The sequence below is a fragment of the Myodes glareolus genome, chromosome 22 (genome assembly GCF_982192425.1).
Source record: "Myodes glareolus chromosome 22, mMyoGla1.1, whole genome shotgun sequence".
NCBI classification, from domain to species: domain Eukaryota; kingdom Metazoa; phylum Chordata; class Mammalia; order Rodentia; family Cricetidae; genus Myodes; species Myodes glareolus.
The window spans coordinates 36,254,847-36,274,824 of NC_142047.1; the positions used below are offsets into that span (position 1 = coordinate 36,254,847).

General features: G+C 53.1%; 3 protein-coding genes across 9 annotated transcripts; 1 reads left to right on the plus strand and 2 right to left on the minus strand.

Moving 5' to 3' along the window:
• Positions 1-2: 2 nt before the first annotated feature.
• Positions 3-4,505, minus strand: Elmo3 (engulfment and cell motility 3). Of its 3 annotated transcripts, none has more exons than XM_048437142.3 (20): positions 4,171-4,501; positions 3,993-4,033; positions 3,826-3,898; positions 3,599-3,649; positions 3,237-3,406; positions 3,047-3,146; positions 2,811-2,962; positions 2,647-2,725; positions 2,493-2,543; positions 2,289-2,411; positions 2,071-2,202; positions 1,873-1,974; positions 1,667-1,775; positions 1,422-1,558; positions 1,170-1,333; positions 973-1,085; positions 781-885; positions 589-671; positions 416-502; positions 3-333 (listed from the first exon to the last, which is right to left on the minus strand). In XM_048437142.3, exons 1-20 carry the CDS (start codon positions 4,246-4,248, stop codon positions 121-123), a joined length of 2,163 nt encoding a protein of 720 aa, XP_048293099.1. In that variant the 5' UTR covers positions 4,249-4,501; the 3' UTR covers positions 3-120. The 3 variants fall into 3 exon arrangements, with proteins under 3 accessions (XP_048293099.1, XP_087756397.1, XP_085537808.1); XM_087900271.1 differs by having other exon boundaries at positions 3,993-4,060; positions 4,171-4,498; XM_085681682.2 differs by having other exon boundaries at positions 2,289-2,543; positions 4,171-4,505.
• Positions 4,506-4,656: 151 nt separating this feature from the next.
• E2f4 (E2F transcription factor 4) lies at positions 4,657-12,269 on the minus strand. Of its 2 annotated transcripts, none has more exons than XM_087900275.1 (10): positions 12,086-12,269; positions 11,564-11,673; positions 11,280-11,441; positions 10,937-10,980; positions 10,041-10,102; positions 9,530-9,839; positions 8,719-8,931; positions 5,831-5,878; positions 5,579-5,623; positions 4,657-5,484 (listed from the first exon to the last, which is right to left on the minus strand). In XM_087900275.1, the coding sequence occupies exons 1-10, from the start codon at positions 12,218-12,220 to the stop codon at positions 5,369-5,371; spliced, it is 1,245 nt and encodes a 414-aa protein (XP_087756401.1). In that variant the 5' UTR covers positions 12,221-12,269; the 3' UTR covers positions 4,657-5,368. The 2 variants fall into 2 exon arrangements, with proteins under 2 accessions (XP_087756401.1, XP_087756402.1); XM_087900276.1 differs by having other exon boundaries at positions 9,542-9,839; positions 12,086-12,267.
• A 1,610-nt stretch (positions 12,270-13,879) lies between these two features.
• On the plus strand, positions 13,880-19,873 carry Exoc3l1 (exocyst complex component 3 like 1). Of its 4 annotated transcripts, none has more exons than XM_048437149.3 (14): positions 13,880-14,331; positions 14,516-14,680; positions 14,893-15,053; positions 15,132-15,351; positions 16,332-16,941; positions 17,014-17,131; positions 17,251-17,376; positions 17,476-17,576; positions 17,752-17,856; positions 18,735-18,864; positions 18,981-19,103; positions 19,182-19,337; positions 19,441-19,565; positions 19,648-19,873. In XM_048437149.3, exons 1-14 carry the CDS (start codon positions 14,007-14,009, stop codon positions 19,835-19,837), a joined length of 2,655 nt encoding a protein of 884 aa, XP_048293106.3. In that variant the 5' UTR covers positions 13,880-14,006; the 3' UTR covers positions 19,838-19,873. The 4 variants fall into 4 exon arrangements, with proteins under 4 accessions (XP_048293106.3, XP_048293109.3, XP_048293104.3 ...); XM_048437147.3 differs by having other exon boundaries at positions 13,885-14,331; positions 14,878-15,053; XM_048437150.3 differs by lacking the exon at positions 13,880-14,331 and adding an exon at positions 14,338-14,471 and having other exon boundaries at positions 14,549-14,680; positions 14,878-15,053.
• Positions 19,874-19,978: the final 105 nt, after the last annotated feature.

Here is a 19,978-nt window from a genome sequence, read left to right on the forward strand (position 1 = left end):
ACTTACAAGTCAAGCTAACTTTATTTTTGCTAGAGGCTCTGCTGGTCAGGTTGTCTGTGACTTTCACCCCTCTCTGTGGCTGCCATAGCAGCAGCAGCTGTGGCCCATGGCCAACTTCAGTCAAGGCTCAGTGATGCTGAAGTCATAGCAGAAGTTAAAATTGGTAGGGGGCGGGGGTACTGGGGGAGGCTGCTCAGGAATGGGCACATTCTCCAGTTCCAACAAGCGCAACTTGGTCTCCATAGTAAGCAGCTGCTCCAGGTCTAGCCGAGTCTGCTCACTGCCCATGGTGCTGCCCAGCAGGGCATTTAGCCCATCTGTCCACAGGTAGAACTAGGGATGAACAGGGCCAACTCAGTGCCTGCTTATCTGTTCCCTCTGCCCATCTACCCAACAGCGTAGCCCAGAAACTTACATCCCGCTTGGAAGGGGCAATGAAGTTAAGGAATGCTTCTTCCTCCCCATGGTCATAGCTGATGGAGAAAGCCAACTCATAGAGGTCCTAGGAAAGTGGGAGCAAGGACACTGAGTAGGGAACAAACAGAGTGGGATAGGAGGGGGCGTAGCCTCTGACCCTACCGCAGTCACCTTGTTCTGCTTCCCAGAGCCCTTCTCCCGGACATGGGGGCAGTCCTTGCCCATCAGGAGTGCCCTGATGTCTGCCACAGGGACTGTAGAAAGAAGATTTGGCTGACCACTGTGGCCCAAGGCTGACCCAAGATAAGGGGCATCTAGGGAGAGGGAGAACAGGTGTAGGAGCCCAAGCCCTTCCCTCCTTACGCTGCTCAGGTAGACTCTCCAGGGCGGGTGGGTTGGCACCCTCCTCCACATCCCCATACTGCAACACTTTGTGGTTAGGAGATAAACAGCAGAACCACAGCTTGTCTGCCGAAAAGGGAAGAGAGGAGTGATGAGGGGGGCTCTGAACACAAACACCCCCCACCCCACAACACCTTTAGCCCATTCAGAGACCCTGGCGTCTCCGGCTGCTGATCTTGCGGAAGAGCATTCCCTCACAGAGTCGGAGCAAACGCTGCTGGCGGATCAGGCTTATGAGCTCTGGCTTTAGCTTCTCCCGCAACTCCCTGGTTGGAGAGTGGGAGTCATTCACCAGGGTGAGCTGGAGCATGGTCCACAGGGCATTGAGGAAGGTGGGGACTGAGACTCACAGTATAGGAGGGGCCAGAGTGCCCTCCTGGTGCAGCCGTTCTGTCTGCCGCAGTCTCAGCACCTCCCCGTAGGTGAGAGCATTCACTTTGGTTCGGAAGAGTTCCAGGGAGGTGGGCTTCAGTGCCAGCGTCCGGGCTAGCTGCTCCCGAACCACTTGCATTACCTAGGATCCCACAAACTCAGTATAGGACCTGTGCTCAAGACCCCTTTCCAGAAGCACCCCCTGGCCCTGCTGCCTCCACCCCACCCACCTTGTCAAAATCCTCCTGTGTTGCCCGCATTTCCTTCCAGGTTTTATTCAGCAGCTGGATAGCCACACAGAAGAGCTCATGGAAACTATGGTCTTGGCTGAAGAACATGGGTGAGAAGTCCTGGGCAGTCTCGGAGCCTGGAGCGGGGGGGCAGGAGGGGCTCAGGGAGAAAGTGTCTACAGCCCCTGGCCCTCTCTGCCCTTCCGTCCCCTGACCCCAAATACACTGGATCTAGCTCAACTCACAAGGCTCCCCAACATGGAGCAGCTCACACAGCAACACTGTCAGCTGGATGCTGCTCTGGGCAAAGGGGCATTCATGCTTGTCCTCTCGGCTACTGTTCTCCAGCACAAACTAAGGCAGTGGGAATAGAGAACGGGAACAGGATCTCCATGGAGGCCCTGATGCATCTGGGCTGCTGCCACCCCTGGTGCCCCATTCTGTTACTAACCCGACTGTATGCACTAGGTGCATGTCTGGAGAAGTAGAGCATATTGTCCAGGGCCAGTAGGCCTGGGGGCACACGTTCCAGGTCCTGGGCTGGGTTGCTGTTCTAGAGATGAGAATGCAGGCAGCTCAGGAAGGGCCACGGTCCTAGAATAACTGCAGCCTGGGTGGAAGTCTGGGAACTAAGGAAGGGGTCACTCACAGAGAAGCCTAGCTTTCGGAACTCTCGGACACAGAGAGAACGGCGGCGGTCAGCACTCAGCCCTGTGCCAGAGGACTCCCCCTCTGGCTCAAAGGCTGCATGGCGCAGGGCCTGCAGTTGCTCCCGCTGTTCCTGAAGCCAATGGGGAGAAGCGTGTCAAGATCACAGGTTCAAAACAAAATTCTAGGGAACCCTCCAGCCTTTGTACCTCTGTGCACCTGGCTGTAGGGGTCAAGTGGTGTCCGCATGCGTGGCTCCAGCAACCCTAGCGTAAGAGCCTGCAGCACATACAGGTGGTGAGCCATCTCATCACCCATGGGTGCTGCACTGTGGATGATGTTCTGGAAAACAGCCAGGCTTGAGTAAGACTCCCTGGGAAAGGAGGACCGGCGAGAGGGTCTCCCGGGCCTGCCCCGTCCCACCTTGTAGATGAACTGGCGAAGATTCCTCTGCCATAGGTAGTCAAGCATGTGCTGCAGCGGGTGAGAAGGGGGTTCAGAGGATTCCGCTCTTAGCTGGAGCACAGCAGCCACCAGCTGCTGTTTCCCATTCTGTCACCCCGGACAGAGCACTCACCTGGCGTTCAGCAGAGCTGGCCCCCTGCAGCAGGGCTGTCAGCAATGCCATAGCCTTGGTTTGCAGCTGTTGGTTCATCCTACGGCGAGAAGAGGAACAGGCTCAACTGTACATCCGGAGTCCAGTTCTGCTTCCCCTGTTCATTCTGTACCCTGGAGGCTTACACTTGCAGGTGCACCAGCAGCCTATCCAATGGTACCTCACTCTTCACCAGCTGGCCCAGGGCAGGGCTGCTCAAAGTCACACTCTCCAACAGCCTGAGGGCCAAGGGCTGCACAGAGGCATCCATCAGGTTCATGTTCACGTAAGATACCACCTGTAAGGCATAGAGGGTGTCAGTGCCAACTCATGAGGGCTGGATACGGGCACTGCTCCACTGCCCCTGGAAGAGGACACACACCTTCCTGACAAAGGGGATGCTGAGTGTCTCCCAGGACACCACACCGTGTTCCATGAGCTCCAGGAAAGCCCTTAGACCAAGGGCCAGCATCTCCCCTAGGCTGCAGAGAACATGGGGATGAGTAGGATCAGACCAAGATTCCCAAGTCCTGCTATGTTCCCCAGTCCACCACAGACAGCCCTGTGCTCACTCATCCCCATTTTCGATGATGGTGCTTAGTTTCTGAAGCCCATCACGGCTGATGACCTCCTGGGCAAAGGTCATGTCTGAGGCCAGCGGGACCAGGTTTTTCAGGGCTTGATAGCACACGTCACGATTTGTACTCTGCAGCCCACCCAGCAGCTGCTGGGCCTCCAGGTCCTAGCAGGAGCAGTAGAGATTGAAGTGGTTAGACAAGAATGTTGCTGGAAGTGTGAGGGTCTGGGTGTCCACTAGGTGGAGCACTAAGGAGCTGGGACCTCCAGACCCACCGCAGAGACCACTAGGCAGCAAAGGGACCCCTAGGCAGCAGAGGGACCCAGCGGAGGAGAAGAGGGTTGAAAGGGGCATTACTGGGGCAGTGCTGAGGCACAGGATGCTTCCATTCTTGATCTCGGTGCGGTTCTGGAGGAAACAGCAGAAAGGAGTGAAGTTAAAGAGGGGTCTGGGAAATGGTCAATTGGGTCATCTGTTGGGGGTCAGTACAAGCTCACATTCAGAGCAGGGAGAATAAATATATTGAATCAAACCCAGGTGGGCTAAAGGGGCCCTGTGTAGGGTGGGGCTGGGAGGGGGCTCACATTCTCTGTGATGTATCTCTTGTGCCCATCAGCAAACTTCAGGGCATAGCTCTCGGAGTGAGGCACGTTCCACCTGTGGGGCAGGAAGCTCAGCGAGAAAAGTCCAGGGTTGCCTCTCCTACCTGTCCCTGCCCTCCCCCACCTTTGCCCGGGCCTGCGGCACTTACGCGTCGCACACCTCCTTCAGCACAGTGGCCAGGGGCTTTGCCTGCAAGTGGAGTTGTCACTCTAGGCGCTATGGTAAGGAGTTGGGATGAGGGACTTTTAAGAGGGGTGGGCTGGGCTGGCCTGAGGGAAGAGGAACAACCCAGAAGTGGGAGGTGGCTTTCGGACAGTCCCATTGACCTGGTCTAGCTGGATAAGCTGTGGGATGGCGTCAGGCTTCTGAACGGCGATCTTCACCACGTTCTTCTGGGGCGCCATAGTCCTGCCGCTGTGGCCGCTGGCACTTTGCACAAACGTGCCACCTCCCGCCGAGGGTGCACCTCGTCTGCGGGCTAGGAGGATCTCCCTCCGTCTAAAGTCTGGCTTCGGTGGCCTGCATCCACGGTTCAGGTTCCCACTTTTGATTTGGCTCCGAGGCCCTTCCCAAAGGAGCCTGTTAGTTCCGGGTTAATCTCTGGGGTAGGAGGGTAGGACCCAGCCTGCCCTGACCCGTTCCGCCCCACTGAGAAGGCCCGGCCCCGCCCCTCGCCAAGGTGTAGCCGGTGGAGACTGGGAGGGCAGGCTCCCACACAGTGGCCACACCTCCCATTCCAGTAAGGTGACCCATCCAGTCCTAGCTACAACCCAGCAGTCCCAGGGAGGGGCCCCAAAGAACCAGATCAGAGATAGCCTTAGGCATGTCTTTATTCACTTGGATGCTGTACAAATATTACAATTTCCTTTTGCTGAAAAAAGTATAAAAATAATCTTTATATAGGAATCCATTCGTTACTGTAAATCTTTCTAAATCTCTGCAAATGGCTCTAGATGAGGGTAAGTGAATAAACAGAAGGGAGGGAGGGAGTATGGGGTAGAAGGAGACTGGGCCACTCTTCAGGGACCAGCCCACCCAGATTCCTAGCTAGACACATCAATTCCTTATTAACCCCCTCCACCAAGGCCGAGTTCCAGGACTCGGGGCACAGCAGAAAGGAACACATGAGAGGCTCAGAAGCTGCAGGGTGAGCAGGTGGGAAAGGAAGTTAGGCTGGCAGCTGGCAACTACCCAGCTTCACCCGCTTTCCCTCCTCCTTAGGAGAAGAGTGGCTGAAAGGAACAGAGCAGATGTGCCACTGGGTGGCAGCTGTGCCCAGCTGAGGACGGCTTCAGAAAAGAAAAGGCAAACATTTTGGGCTCCATGTAGAGAGGGCTAAGCTCTCTCCCTTGCTCTGCTAGCACAGCACAAGTGCCAGTGCGAGACATGGTAGCATGGACGGAACTGAGCAACTGGGGAAGGCTGAGGAAGCCAAGAGTCAGGGGCTCTCTCAGCTGGGGTTGGGGGTTGGGGCATAAGTGGCTCCCAGCCCAGACAGTCTGGGTTGCAGCTGCACAGGACATGTCAGAGGTTGAGAACAGGAACATCAAAAAGATCACAGACACCTTCACTCTCATCCAGGTTGTAGATGTAATCGTGGTCTCCGGGAGGTGGAGAAAGTCGGAGGAGGGGGGCAAACACTGCAGAGAGCATTAGGCTGAGGTCTTAGGCCAAAACCCCCAGCAGTCACCCACCCCCTGCTCAGAGCTCTCCCCATCCTCCTGGGCTACCCACCTTCTGAAGACATCAATTCCTCCAGCAGCTCAGAGCTCATGCACTCTGGGAATGAACACAATTCACTCAGATTCTGGCTCTCACCTCTCCACCCACCAAACCCAATAGACGAAAACCCCCACCCCACACATCCATTAGGAAGGAGCCTCGCCCTTTTTCTAGGATACCCAGAACAACACCACCCTTAGAAGAGAACTCAAAATTATGTTCCTTACTCCCCTACATTCATTTCAAAGGAGGAACACAGCCTACCTCGTGTGGGGTCGAAAATTTCTGACAGCTCTTTGGGGAGATCCAGAACTGAAAAAGAAGAAAACTAAGCTCAAAGGAGGTTCAGCTGGGTCCTACTACAGTCCAGCTTTCTTCAAGTCATGAATCATTAAACCCCAGAGCTCCACACAGCTGAGGAAATGTTGGTCCTACCGAGGTACAGGTGTCTTGTCTGCTGACCTAAATTCCTCAGTGCTGAGCCAAGGCTACCAAAGGCCCAGTGCAGGTGACAAGCACAGCCATTCTAACTCAGAGACATGCCGGGTGGTGATGGTATATGCCTTTAATCCCAGCACTTGGGAGGCAGAAACAGGTGGATCTCTGTAAGTTTGAGGCCAGCCTGGTCCCAGGACAGCCAGGGTTGTTATAGAGAAACCCTGTCTCAAAAAACAACAAAACAAAACTCAGAGACACTGCAAAACTCCAATTGCTTTCTGAGCTGTGGGTGCACACCTTCTCTGAGAGAAGAGTCCCCATCCACTCCAGCCTTCCTGGGTACCTGCTCTGTGCTGAGACAAGAAAACATGTTGACAGAGGGTAGTGCTAGTGTGACGAATCTACTTCAGACCTCTGACTGGGAGGACAAACATGGGAATTGAAAGGAAAAGAAACCTGAGCAGACCATGATGGTTGTTAGGGCTGGAGAGGTGGCTTAGTGGTTAAGAGGGCTCCCTGCTCTTCTAGAGGTCCTGAGTTTGGTTTCTAGCGCCCACAACAGGCAGTTCACAACCTGTAATTCTAGTTCCAGGGGATTCAATGCCCTCTTCTGGTCTCTGAGGGCATGTATACACACACTCTCTCTTTTCAGGGTTTTTCTTTTTCTTTTTTTTTTGAGACAGGGTTTCTCTGTGTACCCTCGGCTATCCTGGAACTCACTTTGTAGACCAGGCTGGCCTCAATCTCACAGAGATCCACCTGCCTCTGCCTCCTGAATGTTGGGATTCAAAGTGTGCACCACCATCACTGCCCAGCATACAAATAATTTTAAACAGATTTTGGGAGGCCAGTGAGATAGTTGAGTGAATCCAAGTGCTTGTCTTAAAGCATGACTGCCCAACTAACTCCAATCTCTGGAGCCCACATTAAAGTGGATGAAAAGAACCAACTCCATGGAAGAACATATATGTACAAACTCTTCATCCCCAGTACTTTGTGGTGTTGGTGATGGAACACGTCTCAGACATGCTTAGCAAGCATTCTACCACTGAGCAATATCCCAGACATACTTACAAACTGAGAAATACCAGTCAGGACTGCATTGAAGAAAGGTCATTCCATTAGTAAGAGTAAAGGAAAGGATGCTTTTAATTGGTTTACCAGGCAATAGCTCTACAAGGTATAATACCAACCTACCAGGACATAACTCTTACCGGGATAACCAAGCCCCTTTTGCTTAGATTTGAAGGTACTGTAAACCTTGTCAAAGGCCCATGGCTGGAGAGATCATAGCTCGTAGGCGGGGAACTTACTCCTATTGCTTTGCAAAATAGGCATATCATCAAACCATCTCCTAAACTTTTATGCTTCTATGTTGATCAGAGAAAATGGGCAGGAGTCAATGCAGAAACTCATAGCTCATCAAAGTACTGAGAACTGGTTGAGTGCTCGGCCCAGGGTTCAGGGAACATTGCTGAAGGAGGTATGAAAGGAATGTACACATCACGGAATGCAGAAGTGCTGTGAATGCTGGTTATGGATTTAACAATGTCGCGATATTCATGAATTCACAAGCAGATATGGTTACCCACATGAGATCAAGCCAGCCAACTAGCTGGGAAAGGGGGAGTCACTTTTTCTTTGGATCTGTGCTTGCATGTAGCACTAACTAGAATGAATGGGATATAAAAGAGATGAAAATGGAAGAGGAAGAACTAGGAGGATGAAGGGGGAGATCTGGATTGGAAATGATCAAAATACACTACATAGAACTGGGTGTAGTGGCACACGCCATCCATCCCAGCATTCAGGGTGCAGAGGCCGCCTGGTCTACATAACAACTTCCAGGACAGACGCAACTACATAGAGACCCTGTCTCAAAAAGACAACAATAAAAAAACACATTGTATATATGCATGAAATTACAAAAAAATTTTTTTTAAGTTTTAAAGGAAAGAATGACTATAGATCTCGAGTGAAGATGGCCCACACTTATCTGGGTGCTGAGGATGCGAGAGGGATGAGAAGAGTTGCTTCACAGACCTAGACAATGTAAGGCAGGCAGCAGAGGGACCAGGAACTGAGGTGACAGAGGTGTCTCAAGTCTGGTGACTAGGGCCAGGGATAAGAGTACACACAGAACTTGAAAGTCAAGTTGGGAGCAGGGTTCAGCTGAAGACATGCAAGAAGGAGGTGTCCACCAGAGATGCAGAACATGGACATCAGACATAGAGATGTAGAGACTGGGTAAAATATCTGAACTACATAGAAGCTGAAACCCATTATCAGCTCCCTAGAGCTGAGGCCCTCTCCAGGTGTGATATGGGAAGTACCAATGTTTAAGCCAGTGATGCAGAAAAGCCAAGAGCTGAGAGTAAAGACAAAGGAGGAAAGAACATCAGCAGGGACCAAGAAAGCACCAGACTAGATCCTTTAGAACAGACTCAAGGAGAACATGGAGTGCTTTCTAAAAGCATCTAGACAAGGAAACACGAATGGCAAGGTGAGTACAGAGTGGCAAATCTCAATTAGTGAGGCTCAGTGATGGAAGTTCTAGGGAGGGGGCAAAGGCACCAGCCCTGACCTGAGACTAGACACCCTTGTCTGGATGGCAGAGAAGAGGGGTCAGAAGGAAGGGCATTTCCCAGCTGTGTGTTTGATAAAGCACTGAGCTGACTTTCCCTGCTGGCCCTCACCCCTCAGGAAGTACTCACCACCTGTGGGGTCTGCCTTGATGGGCTCAAAGGAGGTAGAAGGGTTGGGTCCAGATGAACTGCTGCTGCTGCTGCTGCTGCTGCTGCTGCTGCTGCTGCTGCTGTCCAGGAGGGCAGAAGACTGCAGAGGCCGAGTGTCCAATGTTGTCAGGCCCAGTGAGAGTGAGCTGAGCTCACCACTGTCCTTGTTTTCAGTTCCAGGGCCACCACTCACTGCAAACATATCCCCAAACCCAATCGCATGGAGTCAGGAAATGGACCCTAGAACTTGGCTAGGCTAGATGTTATGGCCAAAATGACCACAATGCTGGTATACAAAACTAAAGAGAATTAGCCACCACTAGTTACAAGAAGCAATCTAGAAAAGATCACTGAAGATAGAGCAAAGGTCCGGGAGGAGGGAGACTTGTTACGTTGCCAGGACCCATTGGATACTGTCTAATTTGGGATAAACTTGCCTACTAACACTCCTTACATAGTCAAAGCTTCCTTGTTTTCTTGCATGTTCAGGGCAAGTGAGATGGCCCAGTGAGTAATGACACTTGTGGATAAACCTGATAACCTGAGCTTGATCCCCAGAACCCATATTAAAGGAGAGAACCAGTCTCTCAAGTTGCCATCTGACCTGACCTCCACGTGTATGTTGTGCATGCCTCCCCCTCAAAAATAAATAAAAGAAAAAAGTAATTTAAAACGGCATATTCACAAGGAAAGTTAAGTGGGGGCCCGGCAGCCTATTCCAATTCTTAGGACGGTACTCCACAACACAGACACCTTCTTGCGGGTTCCAGAATAACTCATTACATCTTACCATGAGTCTCACCTGCAATCTCAGCTGTCTGGCCTGCCACCTCTGAGACTTCAGTGCTGCCAAGGACAGGAGCGGGGGTGGTTAACTGGGGACTGCATGGACGAGAGGTTTCCTGGGGCTGAGCTAAGGCAGGCTTGGGCAGAGGTGGAGGAGTAGAAACAGCAGGTGGACTCTGGAGCAGATCCTCAGGGGGAGGTACAGGCACCGCCACAGGTGGCGAACTCCAGGCCTCCTTGTTCACTAGCAACACCTCGATGGGGCCGCTCATGCTCTTTAAGTGAATCTGGTACTTCTTCTGACCATTGAGACCCTGGTGGTGGGTGCAGAAGATGGGGAACAAGTAAAATTGCAGGCAGGCATGGCTTGCTGGGTGAGAGCCAGACTGTCTGCCAATCCACCTAGATAACCCCAAACTCCAGGCCTCCCCCTACCTGCCACACCCAGAACTTATCAAGCTCCACAGCCAGCATCTGCCCTCAGTTGACACCGCCTTCCAGGGATGAGCACCTACCTCTGGGATGGGCACCTCTAGACTGGTGCCTGATGGGGCCCGGATGGCAAGCAGGGTGTCTCCTAGAATCACAAGGAGAATGGGTCAGGGCCCAGGAGCTCAATCTGAGCTAGGAAAGGAAGTGTCTGTTCACTGGAGCAAGACAAGAAGCCACAGTCTCTAGGAGACTGAGTATTAAACCTCTACCATCCCAGAGTGATGGGCCGGGCTAAAACTCTTTTCTCCCCAAAAACTCATGCTCAGTAACCAGAAAATCCAGTGCAAACACACTTCTTTTTTTCCTTCCTTTTGAGACAGAGTTTTGTTTTTTCAAGGCAGGGTTTTTTTTGTGTTAATAGCTCTGGCTATTAACTTGCAACGTAGACCAGTCTGACCTCAAACTCAGATCTGCCTCCTCTACCTTCAAGTGCTGGTATTCAAGTACAGTTACATTCTGGAGTGAGGTCACTAGCTACAGGTAGCACTTCACTTCTCAAATATGTTGATCCCTGGAAACACATCTAACCAAGTTTTCCCAAGACCAAGATACAAGACGGAATATAAAAAGGAATAGCTCCTATATACACAATGCGACTGAACTAACTACAGACTGGAAATGGATGCTGCCGGCCCTTGTACACAAACATACACATTCTGCTTTTTCTCTGTGCCTCTGTCATGTCTAAGAACCAAACTCAGAGAACACTGCTGATGAGAGCAAACCCAGGGACACACGGGACGCTTGTACCCTCAGTGTTGCTGGTCTCTCCAGAGTTCCAGTGGCTCTCAAATGGAGAGGCTGCCTGGCTTCTGTTTAAGCAGGTACCAGGATCCCTCTTAGGAGATGAACTTCTCCTTGAGCACTGAACCTGATGCCCAGCCCCACCCTCGTCTCCCCTTCCCCAGGCTCTGCTCACCAGCAAAGCATCTGCAGATGTCTTCGTGGGTCACATAGGCCAAGGTGTGGGGGTTAAGGAGAACAGCGGATGACTTTCTTATTGTGCCAGATGGCAGACCACAGAAGACCCAATGTTTTAGCAGCTGTCTGACACACAAGCCCTCAGAGGAAGTTCTGGAACCTGGGGTCCAAGTGGGTAAGGATCAAGGGCTAAGGTTGGAAGAGAAGGGAGTCTCAAGTCTGAATCCAACCAGGGGCTGCAGGATCATTCTCCCAAGAAAGACAGGGCCCAGCGCCCCACGGGGCAAAGCCAGCTGAGGGTCCCTTGCCCACTCCCCAGAGCAGGGCCTGCCAGAGGATATCAGCTGTTCTGGACGTCCTCTGTGACATTCCGGATGCTCTGCTGCACCCACACCTTGTGCTGGTCAAGCTCTTGCTCCCGCTGCTGCAGCTCCTCGATCTCTGCCTTGAGCTCAATCAGCTTGTCGGCAATCTCCCGGGTATTGCAACCGGGCCCCACACCCCTGAACCGGAGGAATGAGAGACTGAGAGGACCTGCTGAGAACTCCAGGTCCCATACCTCTGTTCTCCTACAGCCACCCTCCCACGCCCGGACACTTTTGCCCTCCCTAACATCCCTACTCACTTCCACTGGATGCTGTTCTTGGACTTTTTCTCGATCAGACCAATACCTTCCAACACGTTGGTGATGTCGTAAATCCGCCGTTTCTGGCGCACAGCGAGAGTGTCGGCTGCCTGGCAAGCAGAAGAGAATGGAGAACGCTAGCGCCGCTCTTAAGTGTGCACCCCGATACCTATAGTCTGGGATGGGGGTAAGTCTTGTGCCCCACCCCTGGAGTTCCTTCCAGTCACTCTAGCAGTGTGTTGGGGAGAGTCTTGGCTTAGTTGTGTTCTGATAGTCTGATGCTCGTTTCCCTGTGCTAGCCACGAAGGGCCACGAGGACCAGCACCTGCAGCCCCAACTCAGACACAGAGCTGACGCTCAGTGGCTTGAGCGAATGAAAACAGCCTCCCGCCTCTCGCCCGTGAGAAAGCACACGGCTAGCGGCCGACTGCTGGGGGACCTAGGGGGGCAGGACTGCGGTTCCCGCTACTGGTCCAGGCCTGGTCCACCATCTCCCCGGTCGCCCCTCAGCCCGGGCCGCACCAGCTTGAGGTCAAGCACGCCGTCCTTGGCTTCCTGCAGAAGCGACACGAACTTGGTGGTGAGAAGCCCCAGACTCTTCTCGTGCCTGCTTGGAGTACCCGGGGGCGGCGGCGCCTGTGGCCCGGCCTCCGCCATCGCACCCGCCCGCCCTCCGCCTCCCCTCAGCCAGGCCAGGCCAGGCCGGCGGCGGCGCCACTTCCGCTTCCGTTCTTAGACGCCGGGCCACCGGAGCTCTCACCGCTGCTTCCGCTTCCGTCTCGCGCCCTCCTAGGGTAACTGGTGCAATTCCTGTCTGCAGTTCTAGACGTAAAACTTCGGGGACCATCAACAAATGTACCATTAGCAAAGAAGACGAAAAAATCTCCTAGAACCGCTAGTAGACATAACAGATTGTATAGAAGGAAGTGGCAGGGGCCGGGCCAGGATTGTCAGTGAGCAGTCCTGGCAGTAGAGAAGAGGGAACCACCAGAATCTTCCTTGCTAACGTGCCTCCAAGCTAACTGCCCGAACCCCCTTCTAGAGAAGGGAGGCCATACCGCCTGATAAGCTTGGCCTATTAACGTAAAACTACTCCGAAGGCTTCCTTACTGCTTTGAGATCATCCCTGCCTTCTTTACTTCTTGCCAAACCAGCAAGCACTAACTATATCTAGCCTGCCCACTTCTTCCATCTCTACTCCTCTTCTTTAGTTCCAGCATCATTTTCCTCTGACCTCCATACAGTTCAGAGGCCAGGAGTCTTGTTTACAACCACTTCTCAGCCTATGTATTTGTCTACGTAGGCATATAAGGAAAATCTTTAAGGCAGTTCCTGACAGATAGGAAGAACTGTGTGTTTGCAAGTCTCATTTATTTTTAAAGTTTTTACTTTATTTTTATTATTTGTAAATATGTGTGTCTGTGTGGGAGTTTGTGCACATGTGTACAGGTACTCAGGGAGGTTTAGAAGAGGGTGCCAAATCCAGGAGCTGGAGTTAACAGGCAGTTGTGAACTGCCATGTAGGTGCGGGGAATTGAACCTCTGTCCTCTGCGAGAGCAGCTAGTGCTCTTGACTGAACCTCTTGCCAGTGGTACCATCTGATTTATTTTTAACATTGTTATCACTTGTTAGTTTATTTTGGTCAGTTCCTCTAGGAAGGGAACTGCCTTCAGCAAGTCTACTGAGGATTCAGACTTGTAAGACTGTAAAACAAGGGCTGGAGAGATGGCTCAGAGGTTAAGAGCACTGGCTACACTTCCAAAGGTCCTGAGTTCAATTCCCAGCAACCACATGGTGGCTCACAACCATCTGTAATGAAATATGCTGCCCTCTTCTGGCCTGCAGGGACATATGCAGACAGACCACTGTATACTTAATAAATAAATCTTTAAAAAAAAAAAGAGTGTAAAACAAGCAGAATTCACAAGAGCTAGTTATAAGAGAGTCTATGGTACTAACTCTGAAATTAAGGTACACCTTAATTCTGAGGTGTTCATGTTCAGCAAGGGTACTTACTTGGGCCTTTGTACATCAAAACTGACTCAGAACTCCAGTGACAAAGCCCTCTGTAGCCTAGACTTCTGGCTTCTAGGAAATGAGGGTCCACCCTGATGGATGGATTTGGGTGGTACACCAAGTGGTGACTACATTATTATCATCCAATGTCGGTGGCTCCCTATCGGTTTCAGGAACAATGTAACTTTTCTGATCCCTGAAGTGTTGTCTCCCACTGCACTCTCTCCAAACAACAGACACTCTTTCCTCTACACAGTTCTTGCTCTTCCCTGTGGGGGGAGAGGGGGAGAGCCATCAGCAGTCTCCGATTGTCATGTTGTGTGCAGTCACATCAACACACGGGAGGGTCATTCTTCAAACCACCTTGGTATGTGCATATGTGTTTCCTGAGCACTCAGAAGTCCTAGATGGGCTGGTCAAGACTTAATGATAACAGGGAGTTCATGCCTGCCCCCACCCCACAGGAAGTGGCGCCCAGCTCTCCCCACCTCAATGCAGATGCTTTTCCTGTTGGGAATAAAGCGACAGAGACTCAACTTCCTTCCTTTCTGGAAAAGGAGGGGCCTTGGGGAGAAAAAGGGACTTTTGGGCTGGCAAGTGAGAGAGAGACTTCCTTGGGGAGAGGAATTTGGCTGCTGGTGCCAGAGGAGCGTGAGCAGTGAGGGTGTGCCCAGCTCTGCAGGAGGGAGAAGGCCACTCTCAAGGCCAAGGCCTTTGTGGAGGAGGGAGGACTGGGCACCGGTCAGACCTGGTAAGTTCTGTACCAAATTTCCTGGGCATTACAGAGCAGAAAAGGGACTTGCAGCTAGCGTGCTGGGCCTACTTGCATGCTCTCACACTTGGCATCTGCAGAGGCACAACCCAGAACCGCAGAGGGCCAAGGCCTCCCAGGTAACCCCCTTCTGTCATTCCTCCCTCTCTTTTATTTTCTCAAGGGACTAGGGAAGAGCCTTGTTCTTCTTTCTCAGAGGGGACAAAGGGATATTCACTCTGCCTGAGCGACGCCAGGCTGTCACCTGCACGCCTGTCACATCTCCAGCTCCTCAGGCACACCATGGACTCAGCAGCCGAGGACAAAATACAGCCCATCCTTCTTCCTGGTATGAGCCTTGCTAGCTAGGCTGGGGGGAGGATGAGGGTAAGAAAAATGGAAACAGTGGTGCTGTGTTTTCCTGCCAGGTCTGGCTAGAACTCTATAGGGTAGCAAAGGGTGGGCTCTCCGGACGACTGGCTGGGGAACAAGAAGGGCAGCAGGTTTGTTAGCCACAGGCCCACCCTGATGGACACATCTGCCCAGGCTCTTCCTGTCCAGGGCCTGAGTGGCCAGAGCAGGAGAGGGCAGAACAGCTGGCTCGGGGCGCAGCACTCAAGTGGGCCTCGGGCATCTTCTACCGGCCAGAGCAGCTGGCCAGGCTGGGCCAGTACCGAAGCCGTGAAGTGCAGCGTAACTATTTCCTGGAAGCACGAATTAAGGTGGGTACAGGACCAGGGAGCAGGAGCGTTGGAGTGGGACGTAGGGCTGGCCAGGCCTTACCAGCTAACTCTCCACAGTCGGTGGTGCAATCATACCTTGAAGGTGTACAGACTGGTGTGTGGCAGCTGACTCGAGCCCTTGAGGCTGTGCAGGGAACGCGTAAAGCCCTGAGCCAGGCCCGCCACTTACTCCAGGGTTTGTCTCAGACCTCACAAACCCTGGCACCCCTGAGGGAACATGTCGTCCAGCACAGGCAACTTCAGGTCCTCACTCAGTTGCTGCCAAGACTACAAGCAGGTGAGTAGGGGGGTTGGGGTGGGGTTCTCTGGGCTCGGCTTCTAAGAGTCCACAAATACCCACGCTGAGCAGCAGCTGGGTCACTAGGGAAGTGATTACATGGAGAGGTGCACCCGGGACATCCCAGAGAGTAATCCTCAACTTCAAAGAGTATCTGAAATAGGGTACACAAGCAGCCCATCCTGGGCTTCTCAAGCATGGACATGGAAGTCAGCATGGACATCCCATTATGTGGCTGTGACCACAGTGGTTAGCGCATTGAAAGGGCTTTGGCTCTAACTCAGAGGTAGAGCATGTGCTTAGTATGTGCAGGACCCTAAATTCAGTCCCAGGCATTCCCCCCAAATTACACACACACACACACATACAAAGTTCAACAATACTTGCATCTCTATATATGCATCTATATCTATCTATCTATCTATCTATATATACACACACACACACATAAATACAAATATATATTGTAGCTAACAAGGTGGGAGAATAGCAGTCAATATGATCTCCCATTTGTTTTGTCTGTCCTCTAACATTCTTTTGAAAGATTTTTATTTTGTGTATGTTTGGGTGCCTGTATGTATGTATGTGTACCACCACATGAGTGCCTGGTACATGCAGGGGTCAGAAGAGGACTTAGATCCCCTGGAACTGGAGTCATAGGCAGTTGTGAGTTACCACATGGGTGCTGGGAGTCGAACCCAGGTCCTATGCAAAAAAGCAGCAAGTGCTCACAACCACTGAGGCATCTCTCAAGCCTCCCACCCACCTCCCCAGCATTCTTGATTTCATGTTCTATTGGCTCAGGGATTGACATATGGCCCAACTCTAGGCCATAGCCTGAATATTCAGATTAACCAGCGCTCTGCTGTGCTCACCACTAAATATTAAACACTTCACATGGGTCTCAGGACTCTGTGTCCCTTGCTGTACCAACAGCACAGGTGGGAAGACTGGGAACTCAAGCGACCTTTCTTCCCTAGTGCCAGCTGCAGTGGCCCACACGCAGACCCTGATTGATGCTCAGCGATTCTTGGAGGCGTATGCGAGCCTACGGGAACTAGAACAGCTGCAAGAGGAGGCATGGGTACCCCTAGGAGGGCTGGAGTTGCCAATATTCCAGGGACTGGGCCTCCTGGCTGAGGCGCTGTGCCAAGCTGTGGAGGCAGCTGTCGGGGCTGCAGGGCGACTAGCCCGGGAAGATCCAGCCCTGCTGGTAGCTGCTGTTCGTGTGGCAGAGGCAGAGACTGAGCGTACAATCCTGGGGCAGGCTCCCCGAGACTGGCGGCAGCGATGTCTTCGGGCGCTACAGGAGGGCCTGCAACGGGCCCACTTCGCATCACCTGCGCTGCCTGAGCCAGGGGCCCTAGCAGGGTGGCTCGAGGCGCTGCAGGTAGCTCTGCCTGCTGAGCTGGCCACAGCTGAGGCCCTAGTGGCGCCCTGCTGCCCACCAAACTACAATGTGGTTCAGCTCTGGGCCCACACCCTGCACAGTGGCCTGCGCCGCAGTGTGCAGCAGCTCCTCTCAGGGCCTGAGCTGGGAGCTGCCGACACGTTTGCCTTACTGCACTGGGCATTGCATGTGTATATGGGGTGAGTGTTCTTGGAGGTGTGGTAAGAGGGAAGACTAGAGGCTCCCCATGACATCCTGCTATCCATCCCTAGGAAGGAAATGATGGGGAACTTGGAACTGGGGCCTGAGGCCGATGTGTCCCAGCTACAGCCCCTCCTGACCTCGGAGAACATCGAGCAGCTGGAGACAGCATTTGTGGCCCACGTCCAGGTGACTCCTTAGGGCAGAGGACAGAGGTGCACTGCCCATCGCTGTGACCACTGTCTCGTTCGTTGAACGTCTTGTCGATACCCTGATAGGTCTTGATGCTCGCTGTCCTCTCTTCCCAGGTAAGTGTGGCTCAGTGGCTGCAGAAGGCACTAGATGGAGAGGTAGCTGAGTGGAGCAGGCAGCAGGAGCCCAACACAGACCCGTCTGGTTTCTACCATTCACCAATGCCAGCCATTGTAATGCAGGTGGGTGGGAAGTACCCAAGGCAAGTGGGCAGCTCCCACAATGAAAGGGAGGTGGGCAGGTCTAGGGAATTTCTAAAGGCTGCCCTTCCCTGCCTGTAGATCCTGGCTGAGAACATTCAAGTGACCAGCCTGATCAGTGACTCACTGCATCGGCGGGTGCATGACATGGCACTGTCAGAACTGGGCGTGTTCTTGAGGAGGTTTGCCAAGCAGGGACCCATTCACAATACCCAGCAGCCAAAGGGCTCTGAGTGAATAGGGGAACCCGACACCAGTGGGGAAAGGGTTCCTTTAAACAAGGACTTGAAAGTGGGGCTGCAGTTGTGGGGTTGCCTGAGCAGCAGCAAACCCAGGGGTCCCCTCTGCCCACTACAGCTTCAGCGATGCTCTGATCCGCTTCTCTCAGGACCATCTCAGGGGAGAAGCCCCTCACTATGTGCCCTACCTGCTGGCTGCCTTCAACCACCAGTCAGCACTGAGGTACTACATTTGCACTAACATTCTTCCGAGTGCCTCAAACACACGGATGCCACCCATGTTTGACCCACTTTGGGCCCACAAAGGTGGGGTTCTAATCCCGGCTCTGATACTAGTTGTACCACAATGCATCTGTCATTTTTCTTATTAGTATTACTTGGGTAACAGTAGAATAGTCTGAGATAATAAATAAAGATGTGACTATTTATATTCTTTTAGCAAATATTTATCAAGACTTTACTCTATATCAGATAATGTCTGAAGTTCTGAAGTTACAGCTATGAATTAGAAAATTTTCCCCACGCTCCTCCTGCTTTGAGACAAGAGTTTCACCCTGTGGTCCAGGCTGTGGTAGCAATCTTCCTTCCTCAGCCTCCGCCAGGCCTGGCTATCTTCTTGAGTATTATGCCCTCTGTAGTAGGCACAAGGACAGATATACAAGCAGATGCTTTTTTTTTTTTTTTTTTGCGCCTGTGCTGGAACTAGCTCTTGTAGACCAGGCTGGTCTCAAACTCACAAAGATCTGCCTGCCTCTGTCTCCCGAGTGCTGGGATTAAAGGTGTGCGCCACCACCGCCCGGCTAAACGGATGCTTTTTACTCCCTCTTGTCTAAAATTAGCTCCCCTCCCTTACCGAGGAGGAAACAAAGAAACAGAAAGAGTGACTTAACTCTAGATTACTTTAGTGGCAAGTCCTCTGGGCACGCCTTCCTAACCTTTCAGAACACCGGAGACCATCACAAACTCAGAGCCACCCTTCCCGACCCCGCCCCCACCACACACTGTGCACCACAAGGTGGCGCCAGAACGGACGAATCCTTGAGGGCCACTTGAGCCTTAGCCTTGGCCTTGGTCCTGAAGTCGTACTTTTGGTTGGGCCAGCTCTTCGTTATCCGTCCTGCTGCCGGACGGGGAAGCTTCAGGGGTCTTGGCTCCAATACAAGCCGCGCTGGACGACGTACAGAAGAGGATCTGCCGCCTGGTATTGGAAGCACTGCAGGGTGAGCTCCAGGTGAGGCTTCCATTCCAGCCAGAATGGGAGTGGAAGGGAGAAACACGGTATATTTATGGAGGTCGCTGCGGGATCTGGATCATTACTCTAGCCTGTCTCTGCCATGCTTTCCCTAGCCCCTGTTCGCATCTCTACCCTCGCGCCGGTGGCTGCTGAGTTCTGAGCTGCTGGACGGTGTGTGTGAACAGACGTCGCACTTCTGCCAGGATTTCTGGCGTGTACGGAAGCCTGCTGTTCAGGTGGAGCAGGGAGAGAAAGGCTGGGGAAGGGGCGCTGCTGATGGCAATCTGTACTCAAACTGGCTACCTGTTCTGCAGCTGCTGCTGGCGGAGGCGGAACGAACCGTGGTGTTGCAATACCTGCGCGCGCTGATGCAGGGCCGCCTAGTGTGCCGCGGTGCTGACGAGCGGACCCAGGCGGCTGAGCGTCTTGGGCACGATGCTGCCCAGCTTAAGGAGCTTTTCCTGGGTTTGGTGAGAGCTCGTTGGGAGGGCAGACAGTCTACAGACTACAGAGAATCTCAGTAGACGGGTGGGAGCCGAGGGCCCGCTGGAAACCCTGCCCCAATGTGTTCAGGGCCTAGAGGAGAGCACTCACTGCGCGCCGGTGCTGCTCGCGCTGCGGGAACTGTTCAGCCTCCACGACCCCACGCTGCTCGGCCTCGAGGTGGCAGGCCTGAGGCAAAAATTTCCCGACGTGAGGTGCGGGGAGGGGGACAGGGGAGGAGGGAGGAGCCCGGCAGGGCAAGGGCGGGGCTGACACGCGTGGTGGTTGTTCCTGCAGCGAGGACCATGTCTCCGCCCTCTTGGACCTGCGTGGGGACGTGTCCCGAGAGCATCGCCAGGCAGCACTCAGCTCTCTGCAGGCCGGCCCACCGCCCTCACCTTCCTCTGGCCGCCGTGCCCTCTTCAGCCTCGTACCGACGCCTACGCCCTCACTGTCCTCCTGCCTCCCCTCGGGTCCCTGCTCCTGACCCATCTGTCTGCGTAATAAAGCCACGTCCACCGCGCGTCTGAATCTATATGTTGGGGCACGCGGGTGTTGAAATCAGCGCTGAAATTAGGGGTCCATGCCCAGTGATTACTTCTAATCCTGGTTGCAGTCTTAGTATTCC